Source organism: Sorghum bicolor, chromosome 3 (assembly GCF_000003195.3).
Source record: "Sorghum bicolor cultivar BTx623 chromosome 3, Sorghum_bicolor_NCBIv3, whole genome shotgun sequence".
NCBI classification, from domain to species: domain Eukaryota; kingdom Viridiplantae; phylum Streptophyta; class Magnoliopsida; order Poales; family Poaceae; genus Sorghum; species Sorghum bicolor.
In genome coordinates this window covers 12208941-12225622 of record NC_012872.2, presented here as the reverse complement: position 1 = coordinate 12225622, position 16682 = coordinate 12208941, and the positions used below count along the sequence as shown (strand labels likewise).

Genomic DNA, 16682 nt, shown 5'->3' with positions numbered 1-16682 from the left:
CTTTATTAATTGATGAGATAGTTATATCTCTTGAGTACAAACTCTTTAAGGAAACTAGACGGCTCATCGTCTTAAATACAGTCTTTCTTAGTTTGCTTAGCTTGTGTTGCCAACTCGTGCACTACACAATTAGCATCTCCACTGTAGTGTTCAATCGAGATTTCCTGAAACCCGCTTATATAATAATGCATTCACAATAGATAGCAGCCACCGACTTTGCCGAAAATCCTCCGTTATTTATAGTTTCTACCACTTCTATACATTCTGACTCAATGATAAGTTTATTATCTTCAAGTAAAAGACCTTCCTTCAATGCATATACTTTAGCCATAGGCATATCAATTACATGGGGGACAAAGCTATGCATGGCTGCAATCACTCCTCCTGAGTGATCTCGAATTGCTACTCCTGTGCTTTCACACCCCTCATCATCATCAAACGATACATCCACATTAACTATGATCATTCCTTCTGGAAGTTTTTGCCACCCCTTTTGCAACTTTGTTTCTTTCTTCATTGCCTTTTTAGTTAGTTTGTTTGACATAATGACTAAAGTTTAGTTTAGTTGCTAAACTTTAGCAAGGGAATAAAAAAGACTCTAAGATACCAAAACTTAAGCGTAGCCCAATCGATTAATTGGTATAGAACCGCGAAAGGCCACGTAGACGAGAGAAATTTAACAGAGAAATTTGAGACCTTTAGTTTCCAAAATTTTCTGGTTCAGAGCACTGTAGCATTTTTCGTTTGTTTGTGGCAAATATTATCTAATTATGGACTAACTAGGCTCAAAAGATTCATCTCATGATTACAAGCAAACTGTGAAATTAGTTTTTGTTTTTTATTATATTTAATGTTTGATGTATGTGCCGTAAGATTCGATGCGATGAGGAATCTTGAATTTTTTTGATTTTTGAGGTGAACTAAGGCCTTGTTTAGTTCCAAAAAATTTTGCAGATTCCTCGTCACATCGAATCTTTAGACGCATGCATGGAGTATTAAATATAGACGAAAATAAAAACTAATTACACAGTTTGGTCGGGATTGACGAGACAAATCTTTTAAGCCTAATTAGTCTATGATTGGATAATATTTGTCAAATACAAACGAAAGTGCTACAGTATCGATTTCCCAAAATTTTTTGGCCCTTTGTTTACTTCCCAAAAAATTTTCTAAAATTTTTCAGATTTCCCATCACATCGAATCTTTAGACGCATGCATGAAGTATTAAATATAGACGAAAATAAAAACTAATTGCATAGTTTGGTCGGAATTGACGAGACGAATCTTTTAAGCCTAGGCCTTGTTTAGTTCACCCCGAAAACCAAAATTTTTTTAAGATTCCCCGTCACATCAAATCTTGGAGCACATGTATAAAGCATTAGATATAGACAAAAATAAAAACTAATTGCACAGTTTGTGTGTAAATCACGAGATGAATCTTTTGAGCCTAGTTATTCCATGATTGGATAATATTTGTCAAATAAAAACAAAAAAGCTACAGTGCCAAAATCCAAATTTTTTTTGAACTAAACAAGGCTCTAGTTAATCCATGATTGGACAATATTTGTCAAATACAAACGAAAGTGTTATAATATCGATTTGCCAGAATTTTTTGGAACTAAACAAGGCCTAAACAAAGCCGAGAAATTTGAGATTTTCGACGCAATTTCACACAAACGCGTGTACCAAATCGAAAACCCCAAAGCTCCGACCCTGGTCGGTTTCTCGCAGAGGAGCGAGAGAAATTCCCCATCGATCTCGGTCTCCCCTCTCCTCCTCCCTCTCCGCGGCATGGATCCCGCCGCCGCCTCGCCGGTGCCGGCTCTGGCGCCTGCCGTGGAGGAGCCCATCAGCGCCATCTCCGTTCTCGACACCCTCGGCGCGGAGGTGCTGGCGGTTATGTCCCCGGTCTCCATCTGCATGGCGCTCGTCGTGCTCCTCATCTCCCTCCTCTCGCCGCCGTCCTCCGGCTCCGCGGCGGCCTCGCCCCCGCCAGTCACCGCTGCCACACTCGTCTATCTCGAGTCCCCTAACGACTCCCCGGGCCAGAAGTTCCTCGGCGCACTCCTCGACGCTGCCGTCTTCGTTGTCCTCGTCGCCGCTGTCACCTTCGTCCTCGTCGCGCTCTACTACTACCGCTGCACGGGCTTCCTCAAGAACTACATGCGCTTCTCCGCCTTCTTCGTCATCTTCTCCATGGGAGGCGCCATCCTCACCGCCGTGCTCCGCCGCCTTGCGGCTCCTCTCGACGCGCCCACCGCGCTCCTGCTCCTCTTCAACGGCGCCGCTGTCGGGGTCCTCTCTGTCTTCGCCTCCGCTGTCCCCATCCTCGTCCGCCAAGGGTACATGGTCGCCCTCGCCGTCATCGTCGCCGCCTGGCTCTCTAGGCTCCCCGAGTGGACCACGTGGATCATGCTCGTCGCGCTCGCCGTGTATGACCTCGTCGCCGTGCTTGCACCCCGGGGACCGCTCAGGATGCTTGTGGAGCTCGCCTCCTCCAGGGATGATGAGCTACCAGCACTCGTCTATGAGTCTCGGCCTACAGTCGGCCCAGCCACAAGCTCTTCCTCTTATGCTTCGGCCATGGGGTCTGTGGAGATGCAAACCATGACTGATTCTGGTCAGATCAGTGGCAATCGGTATGACCGGGTGGAGCAGGAGGAAGATGCCAGCCCTGCTGTTGTGGAAATGAGGGATCTTAGAAGAGGCCGATCAGAGATGAACAGATCAAGAGGTTCTGTGCTTCAAATGGAGAACCTTGAAAGGGAGGTATCAGTGACTTCAGCAGAGCTCACAGCAAATCAAGGTGGGAGTTCACAGCATGCTGTCATTCAAATTGAACAACCTGGCGAAGAAGAGACATCACCTTTGGTATCTGCAGCATCTACCAACAATGCAGCTTTGGATGAGGAGCATAGACAAAGTTCATCATCAGAGCCTCTGGATTTTGAGATGTTTGAATCTACAAGGGGCATCAAGTTGGGCCTTGGCGATTTTGTTTTCTACAGTGTGCTTGTTGGGAGAGCTGCCATGTATGATCTGATGACTGTGTATGCATGCTACCTCGCCATCATTGCTGGGCTTGGTTGCACCCTTATCTTGCTTTCCATATGCCAGCATGCGCTACCTGCACTCCCAATCTCTATTATGCTGGGAGTGACATTCTACTTCTTGACACGGTTGCTGATGGAGCCATTTGTGGTTGGTGCTTCGACAAACTTGGTGATGTTCTGACTATTCACTGATCTGTTGTTGTCATTTACATGTGGATGAAGACCTCAACCGAAAGAAAGTGGTTGGTCAGCAACTCAGCATTCTATGTGAGAGTGACTAATATTTTGTTGGTCACTTGTGAACTGCCATTCGTATTTATTGCTAGGAATGCTTAAGACCATAGACTCTGAGGTAGCATCGTAGATAGATTTAGCTCGTGTCTTGTTGTAGTTCTATCAACCTGACATGATATTCAAGAAGAGTCTATTCTACATTCCGTGTTCTTTGGCTTATTGTGTTCTTTGAAGTTGGTGTTTTCACCTTAAGATTGGTGATCAAGTAATTGATCATCCATCATGTTGCTAATCATTCTATGCTCAATTAACTACTCATTTTTCACCTATAGGAGAAAGTTTTTTAATAGGAAGTTAGCCCTTTTACTTTGTTTTGAGGCTTTTTCAATATTTGATAGATTCAGTAAAGCAAGTGTTTTATTTTGGAGTCTGTAGCTAATTCTTATGTACTGTTTTAATTGAATAGTGATAACTGAATGATTATGAAAGAATTAGTACAAACTTGAATTCTTCTTTTTAAGTTTTAACTGATTTTAACTTTTTTTTGAACACGCAGGAGAGCTGGGTATCTTTGTATTAAGAACTGATAACATTGACAATACATAGGTGGTAGATGAGGCTAAGCATCTAAAATATTAGTTCCTGTCAAGTTTTTATTAATTATCATTAGTTCAAATTCTTTTCTGTCTTACGCTATCCAACATGATATACTGGGAAGGAAAACATTTTACACCTTTGTCAGTTCCAGCCACTTTTTACATTGCCTGAAAATGCTGCTAGAAACATTAGTTTTGCACTCTCCCTTTTGTTTTCATTTTAGTGTTTTCTTCTTTAGTATGTCAGTACTTTAGCTATTTTAAGCTCTGGTAAATCATTTAGTGGGAATTGGAATATCATTTTGGAAAAAGAAACCTGATACTATCTCTGAGAAGTGACACGGTAACATCGCAAAACTGAATATGATCTCGAAAACTATATTCATCTGTGGCTAAGTTCAATTTGTACACAACTTGAGCGTCATCGTTTCTGGGATGACTCTACAGACCATAGTGCTTAACTAGTGGCCTAATCTTTTAATAAAATCAAAGGAGGACAAAAATTTCAATGGCTTGAGCCATGGTATTGATTAACATTCTTGAATTATCCACTTTTGACAACAGCTTCTCTTTTGATCCATGGGTTGCACATATCCTCTATGGGTTATATAAGCTAAGCTTTCTCCTTTTGATCTGCCATACCCACCAGTTTCGGTAATTCCAATCATGTGAACTTATCAGAAATTCAGTGTCTTTTTTTGGTCTATGGATGGTGTGTGTATATTGTGATTCAGTTGTAAAATATTTCACAGAGATAGTGCAATGCATCAATATTTTGCAGACGTTATTAAGCCCACCCAATTCACGTGCTAATAAAAAAGGAGGTTAATATTAGGTGCATCTTGGCAGATAGGAAATAGTCATACAAGAGAGCCACATGTTGTTACAAGACAGTTGGGTTAAAATCTACAAGTTGTTGAATAATTTGCTGCCGGTCTTGCACAGAAGTCTGCAACTGTAGACCAATCTTCAGTCAAGGCTGCAGCTTGGTGACTAGAAATGTAAAACTGAAGACCAACTCTGAAAGGTTGAACAACCAAGCTGTAGTGGGAAGACTTAACTAGGAGTAGTGGGGACACATATTTTTGGTAGGCCATTGTGTCCCTTAGCTAATAAAGTATTGCAGGCTTATCTTGCAGCTAGGATATTAGACTTTGACTGCAGTACAATACCCTATCTTCTCTAGTTTCAGTTCATACATAAACTGAACCTAACCTTTGTGTATATAAGTGCAGCTCTAGTAATATAATTTTCAGTTCAGTTGCCACAACTCCCAAGGGCAGAACATTGGCCAACACTAGAGTTTATGCAGTGTGTGTGTGTGCTGTTTTCATCCCTTGTATCTCTAGCCATAGTAAGTGTGTGTGCTGGTAAGCTTACTGCTTACCTGTGCAAGGATCTCAGAGACCAACAAGTGAGAGTTGTATAGTTGCGTTGCCGGACTAACCGCCGACAATGGCACTTGGCTCAGGGACAGCTACTGCTGCTGGGGCTGCCCAACCACGATAGGAGGTCGTTGTGCGCACCGTGCGAGAGGTCAGCGACACAAGTTGGCCGATGCTAACTCGCACTAACTATGGCGAGTGGGCGGCGACCATGAAGGTCAAGCTTAGAGCCTGACGGCTTTGAAATGCTATTGACAAGGGCACCGACAGTGAAGAAGATGACATGTGAGCCCTGAAGGCTATCCTCGCTGTCGTGCCGACAGAGTATAGGTAACCGTTGGGGGTGAAGAAGACTGCTAAGGAGGTGTGGGAGGCCATTGCTGCCATGCGCGTTGCCTCTCATTGCGCAAAGAAGGCAACGGCCTAGCTGCTGAAGTAGGAGTACGCCAACCTCAAGTTCAAAGATGGAGAGTCAGTGGAGGAGTTCTCCCTTCGCCTGTCATCGCTCATCAGCAAGTTGGGGAGCTACATCGTCACCATCAATGAAGAAGAGGCGGTCTCCAAGTACCTCCACTCCGTGCCACCAAAGTACATCCAAATTGCTCTCTTCATAGAGACAATGTTGGACCTGTCAACCCTCACTATTGAGGATGTGACCAGCTGTCTGCGGGTGTGAAAGCTCTAGTTTGGTTTTGGATAATTGATGAAACCCTAGTACTAACCTCTATGCTAAGTGTGTGTACACTTAATGAGGTTGGTACATGCCAAGTGAAGGAGCAAGTGATGATCATGGTGATGATGGTGATAACCACAAGATGATCAAGTGCTCAACTTGGAAAAGAAGAAAGAGAAAAACAAAACCCTATGGAGTTCAAGGCAAAGGTATTGCTTAGGGTTTTGGTTTTGGTGATCAAGACACCATAGAGGGTGTGATCACATTTAGGATAGATAGCCGTACTATAAAGAGGGGAATTCTTTGGCCAAGCGGTTATCAAGTGCCACTAGGTGTCATTGTTCATGTGCATGCATTTAGAACCTAGTGAACTAACTTAACTCCTTTGAAGAAAATGATTGTGAAAATGCTAACACACGTGCACACTTGTTGGTACACACGTTGTGGTGTTGGCACACTTTGAGGAGGTGGAGTTTGAAGGGTAGAGAGAGGATGGGTTTCTATTGCGCTTTTCGAGAAAATGAAGTGCATATTTTCTATTGCGCCGGTGGGAAATTTGAAGAAGTCCTCGCTGAGAAAACACTCACCGGACGCTGGCTTCTGGAGCACCGGACGCTGCGTCTGAGCGTCCGGTGCAAACAGTGCCTGGCCCAGCTAGGGTAAGGCACCAGACGATAGGCACCGGACGCTGGCTTGAGCGTCCGGTGGTGTGCGTCTGGTGTGCGGGCGTTTTGCGACCCTCTCTGCGCATGGGTCCGGTGAGCACCGGACGCTACTGGTGCTTAGCGTCCGGTGACCTGTAGGGTTGCGGAACTCTCTGCGCATGAGTCCGGTGTGCACCGGACGCGTCCGGTGCTAACTTGCTCAGCGTCCGGTGCTCTGCAGGTTACCGTTAGACTCTGACACGCGGCTGACGTTGGAGCACCGGACGCCGGTGTTGAGCGTCCGGTGACCCCGAGTTAGACCCAGTGAGAGAGCCAACGGCTCTATTGGCTTGAGGGGTCTATAAATACGTGTTTGGCCGGCTTGGAGCTTACTCTCTTGGCATTCTAACATATTTGACATCCTTGTGAGCCTAAGCAAACCCCTCCCACTCATCTCCTTCATAGATTATACATCTTTGTGAGATTGGGAGTGATTCCAAGTGTATTTGCTTGAGTGATTGCATCTAGTGGCACTTGAGGATCGTTTTAGCTGCGGTTTTCTTGTTACTCTTGGTGGTTGCCGCCACCTAGACGGCTTGGAGCAGCGGAGGAGCTTTGGCACGAGTTGGTGATTGTTCGTGGCCATCTCCCGGTGATTGTGAGGGGTCTTGTACCTTCCCTGGCGGAGAGCCGAAAGGTAACTCTAGTGGATTGCTCGTGTCATCAAGCTACCTCACTTGTGGGTAGGTTCTTGTGGTGTCCTAGTGAGGACGAGGTTCGTGCTACACCTCTTAGCCACCGAACCACCAAGTGTTGGTCGACACAACGGGGACGTAGTGTGCCGGCAAGCACGTGAACCTCGGGATAAAATCGTGTGTCTCCATTGTGATTGTACTTTGGATTTCTCCTGGTGATTGGACTTCATATTATTGATTGGTTCATTCCCTCTACGCGGTGGTATAAAGATCAAACCTTCTCTCTTACCTTCTTGCAAACTAGAGTAGCTTACATACTTGTATAGAAACTTTAGGTAGCTCTCTAGTGTAAGTAGAGACATAGCTCTTGTGTGCCTAGTGATAATATCAACTAGAATTGTTGGATAGGTGGCTTGCAAACACCCCTTAGTGCTAGAGTAAAAAGCTTCGCTTTGTTATTTACTAACCTCTTGCTCTAGTGAATTTGTAGAACTTTTTAATAGGCTATTCACCCCTCTCTAGCCATATTAGGACCTTTCAGGGTGGGGGACGAGCGCATGGAATAGGCCACAACAACGATGAACAACGGCAAGCTGCTACGAGGAGTGGGTTGCCCGGATGAAGGAGAAGAAATCTAATCTGGAGAAGCCTCCTCCAACCATGGTGGCCATGGCAAGCGTCATGGCAAGGCTTCTTCGGAGAAGAAGAAGAAGATTGACCCTAACGCGTGCAGGCGCTGTAGGAAGACAGACCATTAGGCAAAGAGTGCCCAAATCGCAAGCAAGAGAGGCTGAAGCTCATTTGGTGTAGGCTGATGATGAAGAAGATGATGCCACTCTCATGATGGCGACGTTTTGTGCACTGCACGACGTTGAGGCCAACGAGAAGTGAGGTGATGGCGGTACATGAGCACGAGAAGGCTCTGAAAGCTGTCAACCTCGATGAGCCACATGCCCAAGTCCACCTCAGATGTGTGGGCAGTGAGCAGGAGCAGTGGTGGTACCTGGACTCTAACGCCAGCAACCACATGATGGGTTCCAAGGCGGCCTTCTCCGAGCTCAAAGGAAACGTGACCGACATTGTGAAGTTTTGTGACAACTCAAGGGTGGTGATCCGAGGCACGACACCATCATCTTCAAGTAGAATGGTGAGCACCACGCACTAACGATGTGCATTACATCCCGCAGCTGCGTTCAAGCATCATCAGTATTGGCTAGCTAGATGTGTGTGGCGGCGAGGTACTGATCAAGAACGACGTCCTCAAGACCAGGGACCGAGAGCAGCGACTTCTTGCCAAGGTGAAGAGGTCCTAGAACTGGCTGTACCTGCTCGACTTGAAGTTAGGAGCAGTCCATCTGTCTGGCTACACCGTGCATAGAGGGGCCACGGTTGTGGCATGCCCGCTATGGCCATCTTAGCTTCCATGCCCTCGACAAGGTGGAGAAGATGGTCCGGGGGCTGCCTCACATTGAGCACACAAGTGAGCTGCGTGACAGCTGCCTGGTTGGGAAGCAAAGGAGGCTGCCATTCCCAAAGATAGCGAAGTATCATGCGGTTGGGGTCCTGGAGCTAGTCCACATGGGCCAATCACGCCAGCGATACATGGAGGCCACAAGTATTTCATTTTGCTGGTAGATGACTACAACCGATTCATGTGGCTGCAGCTGATGACCAGCAAGAGTGAAGCGGCGAAGGTGATTAAGAAGTTCAAGGTGCGCGCGAAGGCAGAGAGTGGCAAGAAATTCCGCGTGTTGTGGACTGATCGCGGAGGCGAATTCACTTCTATGGAGTTCGCTGCATACTATGTGGAGGAAGGTGTGGTGCACCACCACACCGCGCCATACACACCGCAGTAGAATGGCGTGGTGGAAAGGCACAACCGAACTGTGGTCGACATGGCAAGGTCGATGATGAAGGCCAAGAAGATGTCGGCGGAGTTCTAGGGCGAGGCGGTGACCACAGCGGGGTTCATCCTCAACTGCGCGCCCAGCAAGGCCTTGAAGGGCAAGACGTCATTTGAAGCTTAGCATGAACGCAAGCCTAATGTCTCCTTCATTAGGACATTTGGTTGATTGGCCATGTCAAGAACACAAAGCCCCACCTCGGTAAGCTGGAAGACAAAAGCACGCCCATGGTGCTGTTGGGTTACGAGGAGGGCAGCAAAGCCTATTGGCTCTATGATCCCAAGAGAGTCAAAGTAGTGATCTCTAGGGATGCAGTGTTCGATGAGATGGCTGCTTGGAATTGGGTGCAACAAAGCGTCGGGGAAGCTGGTGGCACCAGTAGCACCTTCACCATCGAGCATTTGGTGATCCAAGCAGGAGGAGGTGGCGCTGGAGCGCAGGTTGTTGCTATTGGAGAGCAGCAGCTGCTGGAGAGCAGTCTCCACCAGTAGCAGCGCATTCACCTCCACCACAGTTCCCTGCGATAGTAAGACAGGGGACACCACCACTAGAATTCGCTTCTCCACCCACTAACATTGATGAGTACGTGGACGCCTTCCACGATGGCGAGAAGGTCCAATTTAGACGGGTGGACAACATTGTCGGCGAAGGGCGAGCTCCTGAGTTGGCTAGTCAGCTTCTAGATGACCCGGAGCTACTCCTTGTTAGCGTAGAGGAGCCGCCAATGTTCATAGTGGCTGACGCGACGCTAATTGGCACTAGGCAATGTTGGAGGAGATGAGGGTGATCGAGGACAATGGGACATGGCAGTTATGGATCCAGTGGCGGGCTACAGGCCGATTGGGCTAAAGTGGGTCTACAAGGTGAAGCGAGATGAGCGTGGTGCCATTGTCAAGTACAAGGGCTAGCTTGTTGCCCACAGTTTTGTGCAGCATGAGGGCATCAACTCCAAGGAAGTCTTTGCTCTGGTGGTGTGAATGGAGTCCATTTGCTTGTTGTTGGCTATGGCAGCAGCGAAGGATTGGCGTGTCCACCACCTTGACATCAAGTCTGCCTTCCTCAACAACGAGCTTGCAGAGATGATTTTCATCAAGCAAGCTCCAGACTTCACCGTCAAGGGTGCTGAGCACAAGGTGCTCAAGCTACGCAAGGCACTCTACGAGCTGCGGTAGGTCCCTCGGGTGTGGAACACCAAGCTCGATGCTACCTTAGGCGAGCTTGGGTTCACTCACTGCACCACGGAGCACTCGCTCTACACGTGGTGACGAGGGAAGGAGAAGCTTGTCGTCGGTGTGTATGTGGACGATTTGATCGTCACTAGAGCGTGATCAGAGGACATTGATCGCTTCAAGCGTGAGATGGCAGCTCGCTTCAAGATGAGCGATCTCGACATGCTCTCCTACTACCTCGGCATTGAGGTGAGGTAGGGGAAGGAGCACATCTCCCTGGGCTTGCGTGCCCATGCGGAGAAGATGCTAGAGCATGGCGGTATGGAAGATTGCAAGTCGTGCGCGACTCCGATGGAGGAACGGCTAAAGCTAAGCAAGCACAACACCACTGCTAAGGTCGACGTGACGTGCTACCGAAGCATCATCGGTGGGCTGCACTACCTCACTCATCCCCGACCAAACATTGCGTTTGGGTACGTCAGCTGTTTCATGGAGGACCTGCGAGAAGATCATTGGATGGTGGTCAAGAGGCTGCTCGCTACGTCAAGGGGTCACTTGATCAAGCGATCATCTTCCGCAAGCATGGTGGCAAAGGTGGGCTAAGGCTCACGGTTTTTATCGTGGCGCTGTCAACGTGTGAGGCGGAGTACGTCGCAGCTGCCATGGCGGTGTGCCAGGCTGTTTGGTTGCGCCGGCTAATGGGCAAGCTGACTTGTGAGGAAGCTCACCCACCAGCCCTGATGGTGGACAATCAGCCTGCCATCGCCCTTGCAAAGAATCCAGTCCTCCATAACCGCAGCAAGCACATTGACACTCATTTTCACTTCATCCGTGATTGTGTTGACGGAGGACAGATTGTTCTGGAGTTTGTCAAAACCGGAGGATAGCTCACAGACATCCTCACCAAGCCACTCGGCCGTCTTTGGTTCATGGAGCTGGGGTCAAAGATTGGAATAGTGGAAATCAAGCAAGAGCAGCAAAGATTAGGGGAATAATTGTTGAATAATTGCTGCTAGTCTTGCATAGAAGTCTGCAACTACAGACCAATCTTCAGTCAAGGCTGCAACTTGGTGACTAGGAATGTGAAACTGAAGACCAACTCTAAAAGGTTGAACAACAACCAAGCTATAGTGGGAAGACTTGACTAGGAGTAGTGGGGACAAAGATTTTTGGTAGGCCATTGTGTCCCTTAGCTAATAAGTATTGCAAGCTTATCCTGCAGCTAGGATAATAAACTTTGACTGTAGTACAATAGCCCATATTCTCTGGTTTCAGTTTATACACAAACTGAACCTAACCTTTGTATATAAGTGCAGCCCTACCCTAGTAATGTAATTTTCGGTTCAGTTGCCACAACTACAAGGGCAGAACCTTGGCCAACGCTAGAGTTTATGCAGTGTATGTGTGTGTGTGCTGTTCTCACCTCTTGGTCTATCTCTAGCCATAGTGAGTGTGTGTGTTGGTAAGCTTACTGCTTACTTGTGCAAGGATCTCAGGGACCAACACAAGTCAATCATATGTGCTAACAGCTTAGTTGCATGGTACCTCTATCTGATTCCAAGTATTTTCCACCGAAGATTGGTTGAATATGGTACACTCTCTTTTATTAAGTGGAGAGTTGATTTATGGAAAATGTTTAAGCCGGCGCAACCAAACATTTGTTGCTCCACAACAGATATCATAAGTACAAAAGATGAAGATTACAAAGCAGTTTAGCTCTTGCCTTACATGTTATTTCAGCATTTTTCCTTGCTACACCTGTATCATTTTCTTAATTTGAATTCAATGTCATATAGTATACTCCCTTCAGGCTGGTAAAAGAAGTCGTTTTGGATAACAAAGCATTAACTTTGATCTCTTATTTTTATAAAAATATTTATTGAAAACTGATACATGTATATTTTTATGAAAGTATTTTTCAAGACAAAGCTGCTCATATGGTTTTCACATTTCCAAACTCAACAACTTCAAAGTTATTCATGATTTATATTTCTATAATGTTTGACCCAAATCTTCTCAAAAACGACTTCTTTTATTAAACTGGAGGAGTATGCGTTATTTTATATGTGGACTATTAGATGGTATAAGGTATTGTTGTTCCAGAGCTGATAGTAGTATATTGTTGATTATTATCCTTGGACAACAACTTACTTGAAAGTATATTTCTAAAGAGCTGTCTTGATGTATGCACATAAGGTGATTGTGAAATGTCTGAGATAATATCCTGCTAGTTTACTACCCTTCTGTTCTGTTGGTCCTTTGCCCTCACGTCTTTGTGCTCTGAGCTTGTAATAGTATATAGTATAGTTTAGTTAATTCCCTTGGATTAATTTGTTACACGGACTACATTATAAGCTAGCCATTTAGTTGCAGCTTCTGTATTTCAACAGGAATCAGCTGCAGCTAAATGGATAACTCTCCTTGCATAACTTTCTGGTTCAGGCCAAGACATGATACTTGGCAAACAGCATAATAAGCAAGGAAATGGTCCTTTTTCCATACCCTGTACTTTCCCTGATTATTGCTCTCAGTTTCTTTGCTTGGCAGACTCTTTTGCATTCTCGAGTGTTACATTCAATTCTTCCCTCCTTTAAAGAAGTTGTTCATGAATTCAGCCAAATGGAACTATTAATGAAATGAGAATTGAACTACACGCTAAAAGAAATCACATACTAGACTCAAAGAGCTCTGGATACTTCTCACATATATGATCCGCTAACTCCCATGTAGTCATTTATTACACGTTTGATAGTCCATTGGAGCATAGAACTCCATTATATGCACTAGACGATATTCAACTATCAAGTCTTGCTCTATTTTCACCGGCTCGGTTTCCATCATCTACTCTGATCTTCAAATATTTTCTCAACACTGAGACATGAAAACACTGGGTGCACTCCTACCATAAACTCTAGTAAACAACAACAATATGCCAACGTGCCAACACGAGCAGTAATGGTATAAGGTCCAACTCTACCTCAGCTAAGCTTCACTTTGGTGCCAAAAACAAACAATTCCTTTTGACGGTGAAACCTTCAGGAGAACCTCATCTCCTAATACAACTCCAAATCCTTCATTCCAACATCTGCATATGTAAGACCCAAGAATGCATGGCACAAATACGGACTTTTAAACATGGATTAAGTAATGTATTTAGTGAAGATTGACCGACTTCAAAGGGAGGCTAGAATTTTGACTTTTTGATCCATTGCTTGGATGGATGAACAGAGTCCACCGATACATAGAGCTCATCAAATGTTTTTCGATTGACTATCTAATGACATTAATCAGACTTTAGATAATGGTTTAGTTGGATAGTACATTTTGTCTTTGTGTTGGAGCATGGTTATGTTTGGCTGGTGTTGTATTAGACTAGTAAACAGTAAAGTCTCTTTTTACCATTAAACTACATGATCGTTGTTGCTTCCGTGTACTCTGTTGTTATATTTTTTTATGGTGTAGTGTGGTAATTCTCTAGAAAATTTTGTTGTTTTTCTTCTAGGGTGTTATAGCATAGCTCTTATGTCGACTCTGAGCAGCCAACAAATTGTCTAATATCATGTACCTTATCATGAGCCTGTTGGACCCAAATCAAACCAATTAAAGATCGTTCTCCAACCATATCCCAGCAAAGGGAAGAAATAGACGCTCATACAATGCTTCATATGGTGTCATTTGAATACTAGCCTAACAACTATTATTGTAAGAAAACTATGCCAAAGGCAAGTGATCTTTTGAACTTCCCTTCCATGAAAGCGCGCGCCATTGCAACATATCCTCAATATGGTCTGAATAGTACGCTCAAACTGACCATCTTTTTAGAATAGAAAGCAACACTCATACCAAATTTCGTGCTCAAAGCACACTATGCATAATTTGCAAAAAAAAAATTAGACACAAACATACAGTCCCGATTTGACATAATATGACTTGTGCACACCATACAACCTCACAAACCTCTTTGATATATAACTGAAGTCGTCTTTATTCGAATGAGGTGAGCCACTTTAGTGCGCCTTTCAATAAAAACCCAAATAGCATCCGGCCTCTAGGGGAGCAAGGCAATCTAACCATAAAGTCCATTGTAATATTCTCGCATTTTCACTCGGGGATCTCCAATGGTTTTAGCAACCCAGGCCTCTAATGCTTAGCATTCATCTTCTAACAAATACCACACGAAACTACATACTTAGAAATGTCAAATTTCATCGGCTTCCACCAAAAATTCTGCTTCAAACCTCGATACATCTTAATCTATATGATCATTTTTCTTCCACGCACTCCGTTTTTTATGGTTGTTTTGTGGCGTAGTACGGTAATTCTCCAAAAGATTTTGCTGTTTTTCTTCTGGGATGTTACAGATATATCAGCTGCTTTTGTAGCAGTCCAGAAACCATCGAACATATCTTTTTTGAATGCACTTATGCTATATTCCTATGTAGGGTTGTTCATACGGTACTAGAAATTAAACCTCCCTTAAATGTTCACAACTTATTTGATATTGGTATCTCAGGAAAGATAATTTTTTTTAGGTCTTTCTTACTCATAGATGTAGCAACGATTTGTTGGTCTATCTGGCTAACAAGAAACGAAGTTGTTTTTGAACTCTTTTGCAAATATTGTTGAGGAGACCATATTGGTTCTAATTTCGGGTACCGTTGCAAAGGTATGAGGTACAAAAGGACCTTGTGTTGGAGGCTTGTCATAAGATGAAGAATGCGGCTATGCATTTTTTCCCATTTTGCTTCTAGAATTGAGTTTTGAGTCATGTTTGTATTGTAAACTCAGGCGGTCGTCTAGTGTGAGTGTAATAATTTGGTCTAATTCATTTGTTTAGAGGATGAAGCTAGAATTTCTTTCCATTATCTGAAAAATAAATTTAAATATTATACTCTCTCCGTCTTAGAAACTTGATTTTTAGTTTTTTTAGATAGATTAGTGCTAAATGAAAATTACTTATTTACTATTGAGGGTGGTCGACGCCAATTAAAAAATGTTCCAATAATTAAAGGAAATGTATGGATACATACAAGCCGCAATCTCAAGCTGATATGACCTAATTTAATATCCAAGAGGCAAAACATCATATTTTGTGGGATATTTTTGAGTCCCTCTGAACATTAAGTTTTCTAGATGACGAGGAGAGTACATTATACAATAACTAACATACAAATGTTATACAACCCCCCAACCTATTGAATTCCCTCATCATCCTAGGTTCTTGGACCATCCGGAGGCATCAAAATGACTGCGTATTCAATAGCGCTACCCCTAGATTGTCTACGGCTTTGAACCTGGCTCGGGAGGAGGCCATTTTATGGTCTTTAGCTGGTGCTAAGGGGGCTGTCCCTGCACGCAGCTTGGGATGGTGGTTAGAAGGTCTTTTGGTTAGGTCGTCCTTCTGCGATTAGTTTTAGTCAGTTTGTTTGTGAGTGTGGGTGTGGGTGTGTGTTTGGGTCTCTGTATGACTCTTTTTTTCTTTTTTTTAATACAATGATACGTAGTTGTTCTCCTGTGTATTCGAGAAAAAAAAATATGGACGAGAATCTCTTAATCATTTGTTAGTGCCTTAATAGATTAGTCAAGTGTTTGTAACATTGAGACACACGGGGAAAATATTGTCATAAATTAATACTAACTTTTAGGTGAAATGTAAAAGATATAGAGTGTGCTTTTACCCAATATGCAAAGAAATATTGGCGACCCACATTATTCATATCTGGCTCATCCCATGTTGCGTATTCATACTTGTATCCAATAAAATAGTTACCCGTGTCCAAAGTGTCCAAACAAATATGGATTGACAATATTCATCCGTATCCGATCGAGTTACACCCCAAACGTGCAAACGGCCATTGATGTTGGGCTTCGAAAATCTCATGATCTGCATGCACGAATTGAAAGCACGATCGCTTAAGCCTGCAAATTTGTTTGAGTACCGACATTTAGCAAGAGTACATAGTACATACGCGTCCGTATCCGTCTCGGCGCCTCGCCATTCGTCTTCCAGAGAGACGACGCCCGGCACCCCCATCGACGGGCTCGCGTGGGCCGGCCGTAGCGCCGCCGTGCGACGGGAAGCTAGTGCAGCGCGACGGCACGCGCGCTCCGAGGAAACTGCAGCAGTACGTGGCGCAGAGAGAGCATTCGCGGGCCGGGCCGGAGAGAATAGAAAGCCGATCGAAGCTCGTCGAACCGCTGGGCGCGCGGCGGCCGCGCGAGCTCGATCGCAAAGCACGCTTGCTCACAGTCGTCACAGCAGCCGCGCGCGCAGCAAGTGTGCTCGATCGATCGATCGATCGGTACCACCTCGCCAATCCGCGCGGAAA

At 44.9% G+C, this 16682-nt stretch overlaps 1 protein-coding gene across 1 annotated transcript; it reads left to right on the top strand.

Moving 5' to 3' along the window:
• On the top strand, window positions 1684-3506 carry LOC8054664 (presenilin-like protein At1g08700). The gene has a single exon (XM_002457600.2). It carries the CDS (start codon window positions 1792-1794, stop codon window positions 3232-3234), a length of 1443 nt encoding a protein of 480 aa, XP_002457645.1. The 5' UTR covers window positions 1684-1791; the 3' UTR covers window positions 3235-3506.

Excerpts from the sequence above, each read along its gene's own strand:
- LOC8054664 (XM_002457600.2), top strand. The coding sequence starts at position 1,792 with ATGGATCCCGCCGCCGCCTCGCCGGTGCCGGCTCTGGCGCCTGCCGTG.